Source organism: Dunckerocampus dactyliophorus, chromosome 2 (assembly GCF_027744805.1).
Source record: "Dunckerocampus dactyliophorus isolate RoL2022-P2 chromosome 2, RoL_Ddac_1.1, whole genome shotgun sequence".
NCBI classification, from domain to species: domain Eukaryota; kingdom Metazoa; phylum Chordata; class Actinopteri; order Syngnathiformes; family Syngnathidae; genus Dunckerocampus; species Dunckerocampus dactyliophorus.
In genome coordinates, this window is record NC_072820.1 from 48,802,951 (window position 1) to 48,820,015 (window position 17,065).

General features: G+C 47.2%; 2 protein-coding genes across 9 annotated transcripts in view; both read left to right on the plus strand.

Moving 5' to 3' along the window:
* The window catches only part of ankfn1 (ankyrin repeat and fibronectin type III domain containing 1), an 83,155-nt gene extending 71,336 nt beyond the window's left edge, over positions 1 to 11,819 (plus strand). For all 8 annotated transcript variants that reach the window (XM_054763107.1, XM_054763124.1, XM_054763154.1 and 5 more), the window contains 7 exons: positions 52 to 218; positions 1,515 to 1,686; positions 1,762 to 1,930; positions 2,012 to 2,178; positions 6,446 to 6,668; positions 6,746 to 6,938; positions 7,071 to 11,819. In XM_054763107.1, the coding sequence (XP_054619082.1) occupies positions 52 to 218; positions 1,515 to 1,686; positions 1,762 to 1,930; positions 2,012 to 2,178; positions 6,446 to 6,668; positions 6,746 to 6,938; positions 7,071 to 7,851 (1,872 nt within the window). In that variant the 3' untranslated portion in view covers positions 7,852 to 11,819. The remainder of the gene's footprint in view (positions 1 to 51; positions 219 to 1,514; positions 1,687 to 1,761; positions 1,931 to 2,011; positions 2,179 to 6,445; positions 6,669 to 6,745; positions 6,939 to 7,070) is intronic.
* Positions 11,820 to 11,960: 141 nt separating this feature from the next.
* Positions 11,961 to 16,731, plus strand: nog3 (noggin 3). Its single transcript, XM_054763200.1, has one exon. It carries the CDS (start codon positions 14,078 to 14,080, stop codon positions 14,720 to 14,722), a length of 645 nt encoding a protein of 214 aa, XP_054619175.1. The 5' UTR covers positions 11,961 to 14,077; the 3' UTR covers positions 14,723 to 16,731.
* The last annotated feature ends 334 nt before the right edge of the window (positions 16,732 to 17,065 follow it).

The window sequence follows — 17,065 nt, forward strand, 5'->3', positions numbered from 1 at the left end:
CAAGAAAGTCCAAACATGACAGTTGTGTTTTCAAGTCTTTCCTTTCTTTAGGACATTTTGGCGTACCAGCGCCGCAGCACCCTCCGCCTGGCCCCGGGCCTCTATCTGGGCTACCTGAAGCTCAGCAGCTCTGTGGACCAGATCAGGGTCTTGGTCTCCCAGAGGACGCCCAACATGCTGTGTCACGTCCGCGTACGAGAGAACTCCAACGTCTCCAGGTTGGTCACATGACTCATGCTCTTTTAAATATGTTCAAAAGTTGACAAGGAATGGATTTCTTGGTTTTGGTGGATGTTTTCCTCAATTGGGCGCAACACGCGGGAGACAACGTTGCGTCGAATGCCTTAATTTTCAATGGAACCTGCACAACAGGGCGAATATCGCCAGTCTCTGTCCGTGTTAAATTTTGTGCTTGTGCATGTCATAGTGCACACGCTGGCTTGTGAAGCGGCCCCAGATCCCACAAACATGGAGGAAAAAGAATAATACTTGCCATGTCACATCTCCCGGAACTATTTGACATTTCTAAAAAAGAATATAGAGCAGTTGTCAGGAACCTTTTTGGCTAAGAGAGCCTTGAAAGCCACATATTTGAAAATGTATTTCCATGAGAGCCATATCATACTTTTTTACATCGAATACAACTAAATGCGTGCATTTTTATACTGAAGCTATCCAATTATAAATAAAATACTTCTTGGTTTTGCACCGTACTCCGTATCTTTCCCTCTTTTCGCCATCTTCTTTGTCAAAAGGGTTGGCTCTGCAGAATTAGCTAGCTGACTATTTGATCAACGGATGGAAGTTTAGTTCTCACATCTCAATGGCCCGGGTAGGCTACCGCACTATCCAGTAATAATCGAGTTTTGGTGTCGAACCCGGAAAATATTGGCAGGACAGTTGGCATTGGCTCTGGCCACCCGCATTGCGGTAGAAAATGGATGGATGGATGGATTAAAATGCATAAGAAAGCTTTATATTTTGAACGTTTTTTTTAACGCTGTGATTTCTGTAATGTTTTGCTTTAAAATGTCATCAAAAAATATGAAGCCGAATACATTTTATTGTGTTAAATGTCTGAGAGTCAGATGCAGTCATCAAAAGACCCACATCTGACTCCCGAGCCATAGGTTTCCCACCCCTGATATAGAGATATAAAGAAAACAGAAACTTGTTGGTGCCATAGTAAACATATCAGGTAAGTTTACATTAATTTACACGGACATTAAGTAAGTTGATCTTCAACACTCGCAAGAGTACTCGATCAACACCGGTCGCGTTTCCTCCTGTGAAGTACTTGGATAACCCCACACACAGCCAATCAAAACCGTGAGAGCCTCATAATTCACTCTGGATGCGAGTGTGTAACTCACCGGTGTAGCTGGCAACAGCCGCTCGTCGCCTCCTGTGTGCAGGGTTTGCTGTGCTTTGGTGATGAGTTTCGCCAATGGCAGTCGTTTGTCGCCTCCCTTGTGTGGAGCCCATAATGGTGGATCTTTACCGGTGCTCGTCAGGGAGGAATGGGACTGGATTCGCAAGCTGTCTGCGGTCGGCGAGAAAGATCCAAACTGCGAGGAAAGTGAAGAAGCACGTCCCAGGCCTGAAAGCCATGCCCCTTTGCTGTTCTACGAGCTGCAGACGGCGATCAAGTCCCTGCTGAAGCTCATCAACCTACCTCTGCACCAGGTGCGCCAACGGCCGCTCTACCTTACCGGCGGAGCAAATCACAGTAAGGTTAACAAGGTGGCTTCCTGTGTGCAGGCCCGGCACTTCCGTCTCTACAGTCAGGAAGTGGTGGAGCTCGGTCATGGCATCTCCTTCCTGCTGTTGCTGCCAGCCGCTGATGATGTTTGCTCCGCCCCCGGTCAGTCCAACCCCTACACGCCGCTGTCAGGATTCCTGCATCTGCCCCTGCAGATGTTTGAGCTGGGTACAAACACACACAGGCTTTTCTTTTTTTGTTTATTTAAATGTCATCCTGACTCCATGGACACCTGTTGTCTTCCCTCAGTGCACTTCTGCACCTACAAGGAGAAGTTCATCAGCCTGTACTGTCGACTGTCCTCCGTGCTGGACCTGGACGCCCTCATTACCCAGCAGGCTCTGCGGGAGGCCATCACGGACAGCGAGGTGATGACAGCCAGGCAGAGGCATCAGCTCGTACTGGACTACATCCATGTGAGAAACTTTATATTCCTCAAAGAATGAAAATGTGAAGCCCACATGCACACTTCCCGAACAGGAACTTATCCAGCATACCTTGCAGGTCACACATGCTAGTACAGTCGTCACTCGCAATATCGCTTTTCGAATATCGCCCCCTCGTTATATCGCATTTTTTAAAAATGTATCAATTAATAAATGTTTTGTGGTCGAATACAGCCTTTTAGTTTAAAAAATTGCATATTTAAGCAAATTATACTTATTCTTGGACTAAATTAAGCATTTTCACATATACAAATGGCTAAATGATCTAACTAAATGAACCAAAACACAAATGCAAGGCAGAAGAAGCATTGTAATTACATTGGCCACATGGTGTCTGTATTGTGTGAGACAGGCGTTTGACTCTTCAAGGTTTTATTTACATCATACATGGCTTATTTACTGTTATGCTATCTACTATATCGGGTAATACAAGTGTAAAGCCATTTAAAGTGTGAGTCAGTTATCTTATTTATGTCTGATATGTCTTATTTTCTCTGATTATATCTACTATATTGGGTAATACACATGTAAAGGTGACTATAGGAGTGTTATTTCATGTGTGGAGGCTCTAATGTTAAATCATAAACACGTTTTCTGTGCTATAACTACGAATATGCTATAACTACGAAAATATTCAATTTACAGTATTAATATTAAATCCTACTTGTGTAAATTTACTTATCACAGTGTGTGTGTGGGGGGGGGGGGTGTAGGTATATATATATATATATATATATATATATATAGTACATTTGGATCAAAAACAAGAAGGGGGAGTGAGACAAAAAGCATTTTGAAAAAGTAATTTACGGTATTGAAAACAACAATTAAACTCAAATAGGTTGTTTATCAGCTGATCAAAAGTTTAAGACCACAGGCTATAAAAGCCAAAATCTGCTCAAAATGTTCATTTTCTGTCAGGCATTCCCACTGTCATGCCCTCCTGATGGTAAAGCTAAGAAGCTTTTCTTTTTCAACGTGGTGGGATTGTGGAGCTGCATAAGCAAGGCCTCTCGCAGCGTGCCATGGCTGCTGAGGTTGGGTGCAGTAAATCAGTCATTCAGATCCTGAGCATTATGGAACAAAAAAGTCAAGTGGTAGACCCAAAAAAATCACACCTGCGCTGAGCCGGAGGATCCGATTGGCTGTCCATCAAGACACAGGGCGGTCTTCCACCCACATTAAGGCCCTTACTGGTGCCGACTGCAGCGCAATAACCATCAGACGCCATCTGCGGGAAAAGGGTTTAAAAAACAAAAAAGGAATTCAAAGACCTCGTCTCCTTCAACGCCACAAAAGTGCCCGTTTAGGTGTTGCCAGGGAGCATCAAACATGGGACATTGAAAGGTGGAACAAAGTTTTATTCTCTGATGAGAAAAAATGTAACCTTGACGGTCCAGATAGCTTCCAACGTTACTGGCATGACAAGGAGATCCCACCTGAGATGTTTTCTACTCAGCAAAGTGCAGGGGGGGGTCCATCAGGATCTGGGTGCTTTTTCATTCAGTGGAACACCGGAGCTTCAGGTGGTGCGGGGTCGTCAAATGGCGGGCGCTTACGTGCAGGTGTTGCAGCGGGCATCCCTTATGACTGAGGGCCCTCGTCTGTGTGGTACCAGCTGGGTTCTTCAACAGGACAACGCTGCAGTTCACAATGCTGGCTTGACCAAGGACTTCTTCAGGGAGAATAACATCACTCTTTTGGACCATCCTGCATGTTCCCCTCATTTAAATCCCATAGAGAACATTTGGGGATGGATGGCAAGGGAAGTTTATAAAAATGGCCATCAGTTCCAGACAGTTGATGCCCTTGGTGAAGCCATCTTCACCACTTGGAGCAATGTTCCCACTAGCCTCCTGGAAACACTCGCATCAAGCATGCGCAAAGCCATTTTTGAAGTGATGAACAAGAACGGTGGAGCTACTCATTACTGAGTCCTACTGAGAACAGTTTTTGTTCTGGTTTGGAGAGGTTTTTGTTCATTTTTTGAGCGATGGTCTTAAACTTTTGATCAGCTGATAAACAGCCTATTTCAGTTTAATTGTTGTTTTCAATAAATTACTTTTTCAAAATGCTTTTTGTCTCACTCCCCCTTCTTGTTTTTGCATATTGTAGCTCTACTTAAAACCTCATTAAGATCCAAATGTGCAAAATGCAAATTCTAGCCATTTTTCAACTGGTCTTAAGATTTTGATCAGGAGTGTATATACAGTATGTATATAAAAAATTATAAATCATTACTGTTTTGTGGTTGATTACAACCTATTATTGGTCAAAAAAATGCATATTTAAGGAAAATTTAAGATTTTTTTGCCTAAATTAAGCATTTTCAAGCATACAAAATGGCTACATTAAGTAAAATACACATGTAAGGCGTTCAACAACCTCAGATGCTACACTCAGATGCTACATCATTTTAAAACCCGGATTAAGAAGGTTGTAAGAAGGTTTTCTGTGCTCTAACTACGAAAATATTGGATTTACGAATAAGGAATCCTACTTCGTGGATCATGGCAGCTTAGCCCAGGCTTGACTTGCGTGTCAAAAATAGACATCATTTGCGGATACGCAACCCCCAGGAAACGTGGTGATCCACTGTATATATTATTTGTAATATTGAGACACTGCTCCTCATCAGTCAGCCAGTTTGCTGTGGAAGAACCAGAACAGGTCCCACATCAGGCCTGACATCTGAGCAATGGACACACTCCAAAATCTTGTCGAAAGCCTTCCCAGACGAGTGGAAGATGTTGCTGCTGCAAATACTTCACATCTTCATCTCTTTTCACTTCCTGCGTAGGTGGAATTATGTGTTGAAGCTGTGAAGAAGATTGACGTTCTTGTCTTAAAACGTCGTCAGTCTGCTGCTGTCACGCGTCCCGACTAGGAACGCACGAAGATTTGAAGAGCACGCCATCGCCACCGCTAATCGACACCAACCACAAAACCACATGGCTGTTTGTGTGTGTGTGTGTCTGTGTGCAATCTTTTTTTTTATGTCTGGAAAAAAGTACCCCGCCCTCCCCCCCCCCCAAAAAAAAAAAAACACAACACAAATTGAGAGAGAGGGAGGTCGGGGAAAAAAATCATAAAAAATAATACCAGAGTGGCAAAGCTCTGAGAGCGCCATTGTCTTTTTTTTGTCCTCACGTGCACACATTTGTAAAGTAAAAGGACAAGGTGGGCAACAGGAACATCTCCTCACTCCAGGGGATGTTTTACTAGCAAGTCATTCTTAGATTCATTTGTCTGTCTAAAAAAATCAATATGTGACTTTATATGTGACTTATACAGTTTATTGGGAGGGGGGGGCATGCAGGTGTGTGTGTGTGTGTGTGAGAGTGAAAGTAGGTTAGTGTAAAGATGACGTGATGTGGTCTAATTGGACAGTTTGTTTAGACTCTCCAGAAGCCGAGGGAGGAAAATATGCGCTGCTCAGACAAGCGGCCGACGCTGTCTGCACATTAGATGTCTGCGCATGCCGCCGCCACGCACAACCTGATGTGTGTCATGTGATGTGGCCAATAACTGTTAGCCGATTGGTGCATTACACTGCAGTGACGCTCAATGGTGACGACTTATGTAATAGGAAAATGTCTTTCTCGTGCATTTTCATCATCAAATACGATGATGTTGAACTTCACATTATTGTGATTGTTGGTGGCGTCTCTCCGAGGGACCGTGCTCTGTGTTTTTGGGTCGGACCGACTCGCCACTCGCAGCCTCTGCATTCTTTCCAGCCGAGTAATCCTGCTGTCAGTCCTACTGTGTGTGTGTGTGCGTGTGTGCGTGCGCGTGCGTGCGTGTGTGTGTGTGTGTGTGTGTGTGTGTGTGCGTGTGCCAGACAGATAATTGCCACTAAATGCTTTGTCTAGCGTCTCTTTCAACTCAGACGCTCACGTTGCCTCACAACACTTTTCCCTCTCCCATGTTTCCCCTAAAATTCAATTAGGGGACTCCCTTGCCCCCCCATCCCACCCTGAACCCAATATTCCATATAGTGCCTGATCACAACCGGAGCAACTTATAATAACAGTAAGTGAAATTTAACCCATCCTCTTGAGGAGCAGTGAGCAGCCACCCATTTGGGTGACCCCCTCGGGCCAAGTGGGTGAAGCATCTTGCCCAAGGACACAACTGGGACTGCGAGGGAGGAAGGCGGGACTCAAAAAGATGGGTTTTGGTCGTTATGCTTTGTGGACGATGATGACGGTTTTCTTGTCCTCCCGTCGTGCAGCAGCTGGACGAAACGCGTCGAGACCTGCGCTGGCTGACGGACGCGCTGCAGTACGCTCGCTACAAGCATCCGCGCGGCGGCGTTCCCGTCACCTGCCTGGTGGACGCCAGCGCTCCGGAAAGTGACTCGAGCCAGCAGAAGAACGACTCCACCTCCTCCAACATGGACTACCCGCCCACCCCCTCCCCCTCGCCGGAACTGTGCAGGAGGAAGGCCATCAGCGGTGAGCGTCCGCATTATCATCATCATTAGCATCACCTCGGGGAGGGGGCATTTTAACCTTGATGTTCCCGGTTGCAGACTCGCTGCTGTGCTCGGATGAAGACGGCTCCTCTGAGGTGTTCCTGCCTACGGACAGCGACTACGACTCCAGTGATGCCTTGAGCCCCCGTGAGCTGGACCTGCTGTACTCACCCCCCCAGGACCTGTCCCAGCAGGCCATGCATTCTCTGGGAGGAAGCGCCCCCGACGTGCTCCAGATACACGAGCTCAGGTGACGGGACAACAAACCAGGAAGTCTTGTCGTCCAATCAGATGATTTGTTTCCTTTATGCTGCTAACAGATTTATTATTTGACATTTGTTGAGGGTCGGCCATGTTGAAACTGGAATCTTCCACTCTTCAGGTACAGCACCCCCCCGCTGAAGGACCTCCCCCTGTCCCCAGCAGTGAAGGATTGTAAAGATGGACCCCTGTCCTCACCCCTTCTCCCGCACTCTCCATCTCTGTCTAAAGACTTCTCTACCTTTCCTTTTGGTCTGCCTCGCTCCCCCTCCCTCCCCAGGGCGCTCCCCACCTCGCCGTCCACACCCCTATCCCCCAGGTTATCCAGTGACCTTCCGCTGTCCTTGCCGCTGTCCCCTGCCCTGTCTGACACCACCAGGACTCTACAAGGCCTCTCTCTCTCCAAGAAACACCACGAAGGTACCCAACCCCTGAGGGCCATCTCCAACCCCCCCTCGAAGCGCAAACTGCTCTCCAGGAGCCACCGGGGGCAGTATTTCAGCGGACCGCAGCGCTGGCTCAGGGGCCACAGCGGTGAGTGTCACACGGGGTCCTTATCTGAGGGCGTCTACACCAAGCAGCGTGACCCTGACCTGCCCCCGCCCCAGGACCCACCCCACCCGCAGGGCAGCACCTATGCGAGCCATACCACCTGCATGCTGGAGAGCCGCAAGGCCCGCCTTCGCGACCATAGGCCCCACGTCCGCAGGATCTTTGTGGAGCCCTGCAAGGAACTGTTGCCGGGCAACGGGAGGCGGGGCCAGGAGGCGGAGGTGGCAGGTGTGTGTGTGGTAGAGACGGAGTCTGGAGGGGAGGAGCCAGAAAGAGCCGCTGGCCAGGACGTAGACTCGGACGACCAAACCAACGCCCAAGTGTCTGAGATACTCAGCAGCACACTGTAGGCTCCGCCCCCTTTGGACGTTTGCCGCTACACTCATATTAAGTTTCTTTTTGGCCCCGCCCGCGGGCCCCATCATGTGACCACGAGGTGTCTGCCACTCACAAAGGTAACCGCTTTCCAGTTTCTCTTTTCTTCGTGGCGAGCCGTGGCGGCCTGTGGCAACCCCGTGGCGAGCGTCTCTCAGAACTTAGTAGATTGTTCTATAAAGTTGCTGGTTCAACTTGGCCAAGCCTCGGACCTCCTGGCGTCGACTGTTACACAGATAATCATCAATGCAACCAGGAACAGGATTTTTGCACATTGACCACCAAAAACAAAGACAAGCTGGTTGCATGGCGGCTCTTAGTAAAGTTCTGATCAGTCGTGTGAATCTGGACGGGTTCTCCTCTACTTGAAGTGAATGTCCAGTTTAGATGTTACTTACACCACTAAAGCATGGAAGTATTTTTCTACTCTGACGGACAGCAGTATGATTTACTATGATTTTGTATTGTTTAGTGTGATTTATTGTTGTTTAGTGTGATTTTGTGTATTTTTTGGTGCAGGATGGCTTTAAGTGGCATGTCGGGTCAGGACCTTCTGGTTTGCGTTGTCTTTTTCTCGGACGTGCTCTCCACGTTTTGTGTTATTTATGTTTTGGATGATAAGGTGCACAGGTTGTTTACGCGTCTGCACGGTCCTTTCACACGTTTTCATGTTTGCACACTCTGGAATAAAAGCTCATGCAAAGTGTGATGAAAAGACGTCGTCATTGTGTGGATTTGTGTAAACAAATCCGCAGCGGAGCGTCTGCGAGTAGAATTCAGGAGGCGTTTGAGGAATGCGAGCGACTGGCGAGCCCGAGCCGTGGCGTCTGCAGATGCCGTGCACGTGGGTGTGAAGTGCATGGAGTCACACCACCCCTGGAGGTGGAGAGGAGAGGAGAGGAGAGGAGGGGTGGGGGGTGTTCCCGCCAGAGGGCTCCAAGCATTCGGGAGCGTCGGTCCAAGCCACAGGATCGCTGACACCGCAGGACTTGGCTCGCCGGACAAGGAGCCGGTCAGAGAGCGCCGGCACTGAAAGCCTCTTGTCATGTATGTGCGCTGGAGGCCGACGTCCACACGTGCACTTACAGTACGTTTTGGTTTTTTTAAACACTCAGGCTGCCGAGTGCATAACAAGGCAGCAGGTGGCGCTGTAGGTGATAACTTCATCTCTGCATCGCCCGAAGTCAGCTGGGATAGGCTCCAGCATACCCGCGACCCTAACGAGGATAAGCGGCATGGAAGATGGATGGACAAGCTAAGATGATAGCTTAGCGTATGTAACCCGACTGGTCCGCCCCAGCGTATACGCGGGGCTCCAACAAAGGTCCACCGAATGACAATCCAGAGCGCTAGGCGGTATCGAGCTAAAATAAACAGGAGAACCTCGGTTAGCGTATGCCCCAGTTTGCGTGTTTTTTGGTTAATGTCACAAATTAAAAAAATATGCATGCATTTTCAGGATAGCGTACAATATGGCACGTTAGCTTACTCAGTCCCAGCCACTTTTCAAAAGACACGTTCACTACCTGCCATTTTATATGATTTTGACGGCTCTTTCAAGGCGCACAGAATATTGTGTTTTATGGCTACATAAGCATGGAACCTACCAAAAGAAAGGAAAAAAAGGGTTTGTCTCTAACTTTTTCCATCCTTTAGTAGTCAGTAGTAGAATATTCGTACGTTTCAGGAAAATATCAGTTCCCGACTAAAAAAAAAGGGGAAAAAAAATGATTTTCATTAAAAGAAAGCATGACTTTCACTTTGACACAAATATTTTTTGCTTTTGCGACAGATCAGATATCTAAACAACTATAGCAGCATAAACAACATAAAAAAGGGGTTGTCTTACATCAAAATAACAATTTATTTACAAATATAGCACCATGAACTATTTACAATTTTCACATTTGGAACTGATTTATGTGCGTGCGTTTGCATGCGTTAAAATGTTGCTACAGTGCGTAACCTTCCGCACACTACACTCCTCCACGCTCTCTCACTTCCTCCTTCCTGTCATGTGTGATTCTTCATTGAAATGATCCCTGCCCAGCTCTAAATGCACTTCTGCCAATTTGTGGCTGTTTTTATAGCTTATAAGTGCTCTGAAATGTTGGTGCATTAGTGCAGAGTTGCATCATCACCTCTTTTTGCCCCTCGCACAAAAAAACTAAAGACCTATAAATACGTTGTTGGGATGGGGCATTCGGGATTATAACAACGTGTAAATATGGTTTTGCTATTGAAAGAGTTAATGCACTGCGTGAGTCCATCTGTGTTCCTTCTGTATTTTAACATTCTTGTTAGCATCCTATTAGCTTGTTAATGCATGGTCACAGGAAGCGAACGTGAGCTCTGTCGCCCGGCTATGATGTCATCAGAGGTTGACTGTAGTTCCTTTCTAACACAGTTTCACATACTTTTAAAAACCTTCCTGACAGCCCTGACTTAACTTCGCTGGAGATGTGGTGACATGTTGACAGACACAACGTGGCAGCGAGATCAACACGGACACCACCTTCCTGTTTTGCTATGAGTTATTTCTTGAATCCAATCATGTTTCTCACCTTCTTTATCAAAATGCTTCCACTTGCGACTTTCTTTGGCTCCGTTTTGGGATAGTTCGCAGCTGTGATGAAAAGAAAAGCAGAGTCTTGAGGTGAGAAACGCTATTGAATTTTTAAAAATCACTCATGGCAAAACAGGAAGGTGCCACATTGTGTCTTTGGCAACAATCACATCTTCAGTGGAGGTAATCATTCATCATTTATGTGCTTTTAGAATTGTTTTTTGCATGTAAAACTACAGGGTGGGCCAAAAGGAGTTACCCATCGCATATCTCTATCGTGTTCGCTTAGGTTTTGTCCTAGAAGCTTAAAATTTTGGATAGTTTCTCTCAAAAGGTATAGCTTTTGATGTACCAAAGTTCAGTTGTTTACTCCTAATGAGTGTCGAGTATGGCATCGAAGGGTAAGCGTGACCAGATTGTGGCCTTGAAGGAGGCTGGACTGACAACAAAGGAAATCATGAAAAAGGTGAATGTTTGTCGTAAGACTGTCTACAATGTCATGAAACGATACAAGGAGACTGGCGAGACCACCAGCAAGCCAATCCCTGGAAGAAAACGTTCAGTCCGAACCAAAAGGGTTGTTGAGATGGTGAGGAAGAGAGTCCAAAGGAATCCTCGCAGGAGCATGAGGGCAACAGCAAAGGAAGTGAACATCTCAAGAACTTCATTGAGAAGAATTGTCAAACAGGATCTTAGACTGAAAGCACTAAAAATGCAACACAGACAACTAATTTCAGCCGCTTCAAAGAAAAAACGGCTTCACAGGGGGAAAATGATGCTGCAGGAGATCCAGAGTGCCGCAAACAAAGTCCTGGTTTGGTCTGATGAGAAGATCTTCACCGTTCAGGCAGTGGTCAATTCCCAGAATGACAGGGTTTATGCACATAGTACACAGCACCTACCAGAAGGCTGCAGAACTCATTTCCGTCGTCAGAAGCCAGCTGGAGTCATGGTGTGGGCTGCTGTTGCATCTGATGGCTCAAAATCTCCTTTGGTCTTCATTCAGGAGGGTGTGAAAGTGAACAGCCAGGTCTACATTCAAATGCTTGAAGAAAACGTGTTGCCATGGTGTACCAATGCGTTTGGAAACCAGTATATTTTCACACAAGATGGTGCACCCGCTCACACATCCAATGTCACACAAACCTGGTGCAAGGAGCACTTTCCTGGCTTCTGGGACAAGAACATGTGGCCTCCATCAAGTCCGGACATCAACCCAATGGACTTTGCGATCTGGTCTATCCTGGAGAGGGAGGTCTCAAGAGTATATCACAGCAGTGTCACCGCTTTGAAGAAAGCTTTGATGACATCATAGTCAAAACTTGATGCAGAGATAGTGCGGCGCTCATGCCAGGCAGTGCCAGGTCGTCTCCAGGCTATGATAAAGGCAAAGGGTGGCCATATTGAGATGTAAATCTTTTTGGTGGTTGACAATAAAGTATGGAAACTGTGTTCAATGTGTGTCATGTTTGTCTGCAAGCATTTTTGAATAGTGCAGAAAAAACGATGGGTAACTCCTTTTGGCCCACCCTGTATAAAAACGTGCTTTGTGTTACCACTTTTGCCTTTCTGGAGCGGATTTACATTATATTTCTTCTGGGAAAAACGTATGCGGTTGGAGTCCGACCTTCTGGAACGAATTAATGACACTCCTTCGTTGGATGGCTTTCAGCATCTTAAATGTACTAAATAGAACCGCAGGGATCCACTTTAACACATACATTAAGCCTTTAATGTTTGCACCCCAGGTTCGTTTAACGTTGCAGCCAAGATGTCTCTTACGTTTTGAGTTGCCAGGATTTGTTGGTGACCGCGTTCACCACGAACGTATCTGACGGCGAATCCCATTCCTCAGAAGCATCGAGGCGCGCGTGCGTACGTGCGTGCGTGTCACTTTGAAGCCTTGTCGTCCAAATGAAGCGTCCAAATTGCGGCCGTCGTATCGCCATCGAGCCTTTTTTTTCTTGTGGGACAATCACACAAACAACCCAGATCTTTTTTTGTGATTCTTCTTGATGTTGGCAGGCCGCGACCTCATCAGTGTGTGTGTGTTTGGTCCTGTGAGGCCATCAAGATGAAAACAAGCCGCCACGTTGTGTCCAGTGAAAGGAAAAAGTGATGATGTGGTGGAAAGAAGCGTCTTTTAGGAGCAACGACGTGGAGAACCTTAGTGATAAGAGAACGGGACACAAATGTGACGTCACATTCTGCTGTCTGAGATGCATTTCACATCTAATCCAGAACTTTCCATACGTCCCAAAGCAGACGAGTGGGCCGAGCGCGGGCACCTGATCCTCCTGTGATGTGGAGCGCCCGTGTTCACCTCGCGTTTGCTCACCAGACAAAGTCCGAGCAGAGCTTCTTTACAGCAAAGGATCTTTGAACAGCAGAACTTTCTCCGCCCCCACCCCTGACACGAATGTGAGGAAAATGAGCGCTATCTCCACCAGGGAAGTCTTGTTTGTTTGTTAGCAGGACTGACAAGGTACATGGCGGCGGCCCAGCGCGGCCCATGGAGACAGAAACGTCATATTTTGCAGTCAAGTCACACGGAGACGACGAAGTGCGGCGCTCCTTTTGTCGTCTTCGTCTGCGTGTGAAATATTCCAGCCGACAGCAACGCGAGCGGCTCTGTCCAAACGCTCACGGAAGCTTCTAGACGTAAAATAAACACGAATGGCACCAGGACACACACACACACACACACTGACATGCACATATATCACTGTCCGAAGCAAAAGTTAAAAGCTTACAAACGTCTGCATTTTCCGACACCCCACTTTTCCTAGGATTTGGTTTTTGGTGAAAATTTTGCTCCGATTGTCTTGACTGTCTTGGTTATCGTACAGTATTGGGCGTCACAAACTAGGTCCCATCGAGTGCCCAAACAAAGCACCCCGCCGGCCGTGCAGTTCTCATTGAGTGTTGCTGTTAAATAACCCGCCATGGGGACAAAGAATGTTGCAAGTGCCAGCAATATGATGAAGAGAAACACTGCTGAATTCAAGAAAGAAGTCAACTCTAAGTAGGAAGATGGCGTCCTCTGCGCTCCTCGCCGTCTTCGCCAACAAGAGTCTTCAGTAAAGGTAACATTTTCTTTTCATTCCACATTTATAATTATTTCACATGGTTTAATAGAGAGCATGCTTCTCTATTAAAATGTACAGTATTTTGTGTGAATATTTTGGGGTGTCAGGAACGGGTGAATTGGATTTACGTTACTTCCTGTGGGAAAAATTGCTTTGGTTTTTGTACGTTCTTGGTGTTAGGAACTTTAATAACAAAACTGAGGTACCACCGTATCTAAGCATGGCTTTTGTGCTTTTATCACATATAACTAACATTTATTGTCATTCATGTACAATAAGTCCACTACAGTACAGTACAGTTTTTAATTGGACTCCCTGATCATTCATTGTCATGTGTGTGCTCGTGTGGAGGCTGGCCCCTGGTCCGTGATTACATCACCGCCCAGCAGTCTATTTGGGTGCACAGCACGGCGGCGTCATTCGAGAAGAAGATGATGATGAGGATCAAGAGGCGCGCTGGACCAGCCGAGGACGTCCACGGACGCGGACCACGTCCTGTGACGTGAGGCAGGAGGACAAGAGGACTTTGTGAAGTTTGCAGAGGACATGGCCGACTGTCCCTTCCTGCTGCTGTTGATTGTCGTGCTGCTGTCCACGGGCGCGTGCCAGCACTACTTCCTGCTGCGTCCCGTCCCCAGCGACAGCCTCCCCATCGTGGACCTGAAGGAGGACCCCGACCCGCTGCTGGACCCAAAGGAGAAGGACCTGAACGAGACGGAGCTGAGGGGCGCCCTGGGCGGACACTTTGACGCGCACTTCATGTCCGTGCACGAGCCGGACGACGAGGAGGCGGCGGCGGGCGACCCCGACGCGCGGCTCCGCCTCAGCGGACCCATGCCCAAGGAGATCCGGGCCATGGAGTTCGAGGTGCCGCACGGCAAGAAGCAGAAGCCGAGCAGGAAGCTCCGGCGGCGGCTGCAGCTGTGGCTGTGGTCGTACACCTTCTGCCCGGTGGTCCACGCCTGGAACGACCTGGGCAGCCGTTTCTGGCCGCGCTACGTCAAGGTGGGCAGCTGCTCTAACAAGCGCTCCTGTTCCATGCCGGAGGGCATGCACTGCAGGCCGGCCAGGTCATCCCATCTCACCCTGCTCAGGTGGCGCTGCCTGCACCGGAAGGCGGCTCTCAAGTGCGCCTGGATACCTGTTCAATACCCCGTCGTGTCCGAGTGCAAGTGCGCCTGCGCCAACTGATTGGCAGGCGCGTGTGGGACTCGTCCAAAGTGATTGATTGACTGCAGCAAACATGTAGTGATCAAAAGTGAAAGTTTTTTTTTTAACAGAGTGCTGATCACTTTTGTTGGCACTTCCGGGAAGTCCAAAGTAAAAGCGAAGCCCTCAGTGTAAAATTGCTGATCGCGATCAATAATGGACACCAAGTTGTAAAAGACTCGCTCCACAATCACGAATGTTCTTGTCACACCCCAGCTGTCAATCAACCGTATTTGTGACAAGATGCGCTCTGTGGAGGTCAGAGGTTAGCTGAGACTTGATAACGTGATTAAAATCTGACTTCTTCATGACAATCTTAGCTTTCCTGTCTTTGACTCGTGATGGAAGGTTAAAAAATAATAATGTCGCCCCCTGCTGGACAAAGCAAGAACAGGTCAGTCCGTGAAGAGCAAAGGTCTTATCTTCAGCTGTAATGGTGGATGGTGCCACGCGGTCCGTGCTCGAACATTTTAGACCCCCAGAAAAAGCTCAGCGTTAAAGTGAGTGGTGCCCTCTAGTGGCTTCACTGGTGGCTCCATTTATTCCATTCATTCATTCAGGTTAAAGCTGGTCCGTTTTGAGTAGCTGCTGGTTTACATGCTGTCGTCATGGCGAGGTCATGTGACATCAACACACACACACACCGTCTTGGTTTGTCACGCGAGTGTGAGGAGACTACCCGCCCACCGGTCAGCCTGACTGCCGCCAAGATCACATGACATGGTCCATCCAAAGACGTCAACAACTGCAATCATCGGGTAAATTATGAGCTTTAAAATATTGATATGCAGTGAGTATATGTACACTACGTCCTCAACTTGCGAACATTCGGAGATACGAACGCAAGCTGGCTGGCTATTTTCATGTATTTTGCCTTGTAGTACTGTAACTCCATAGTTATACTGCTACATGCTTGACCACTAGAGGGCACTGTGACACTGCTAATGGGACCAACAGGTAGAGGAAGACGAAATGGAAAGCTAAGTTGTAGCTGTACGATGCAACCCGGACAGAGCGTGTGATTAAAGTTTATGAAGAGTTAATAGGCCTGCTTAATTCTACACCACCCACAGAACACTACCTCTTTTAGAAGAGTCTAACCACCATTTTCAATAACTCCTCCTCCTCCACCACAATGACACATGCTCGACCACTCCTCTTCAAAGGTAAATAACATCATTACGTATTATTATATCATTTTTATTAGTTTTTTTCATTAATTATCCTCGTTTAATATTACTACTACATCCAAACTCATATTTACATACATACACATATACTGTATATGTATACACGTACATGTAGTACCTATATCATTGGTAATATTACCTTTTGTTGGACTTACGAACACATCGACTTGCGAACGGTTGCCTGGAACCAATTGTGTTCGTAAACTGAGGGCCTAGTGTATTACTTGAAAAGACTGCTGTAATGTATTTGCCCACCAGGGGGCAACGTGACAATAAGCGACGTGTGTGCGCGCGTGTACGCCCGCGCCAGCGGAGTCTCCATGTTGGCACAAACACAAGCAGACTCACCACTCTGCTGCTGGACTAACTGTGTGAAAACAAACACACTGTTAAGTAATCCCAGGCTGCGTGCGTGCGTGTGTGTACTGTCTTTCTTTTCCAGTTCTTCTATTTTCGATCTGAACAAATCCGAGTCAAAAGTTCCACAATGATCAGATGTGAGTACACTGCACGCTAGGGGAGAGTCACGTGACGAGTCAACTTTGTGACGTCAAATTCAAACTGTATTGTGATTGGATGTTGACAAGTCATTTGTTGTAGGGGGCGTGAATGTAGGAAAGTGAAAAGTGTGTGTGTGTGAGAGAGAACACACACTGGTCCACAGTGTCCACGGTGTTTATGCATTCCAGCGTGCTGAGGGCGCTGAGTCGCCGCCTATTTGCTCCAACTTATTTTGGGAAAATTCCACAGGTTGTGCAGGTCCCCACCGGACCATAAATCACACATTATCATGGGATGCACTCTGAGTGCGTGTAATTGTATTAAATGTATATTTTTGTTTTCAATGTAGTCATGCTGTTTTTCCACTTTCATGACTATGATTCAACTTGTGTGCCCAAATGCATTTTCAGCTTAACGTAATGAACTATGGTGGCCGCTAGGTGTCGCCAAAACATTTTTCCCTGTAAGCAGCTGGAGGAACCTGCTGCATAGTCGCTTTAACGCAAGGGTGTCCAAAGGGTGGCTAGGGGGCCGTTTGTTGCCCGTGGTAGTTATTTTATTGGCCCCTGCCACATTCTAAAAATACAATTAAACAAGTAAATGGGAAAAAAGTTGTAATAGTGTGCAGAAAAAC

What these genes read in the sequence shown, in the direction of transcription:
- nog3 (XM_054763200.1), top strand. Translation starts at nt 14,078, where the DNA reads ATGGCCGACTGTCCCTTCCTGCTGCTGTTGATTGTCGTGCTGCTGTCC.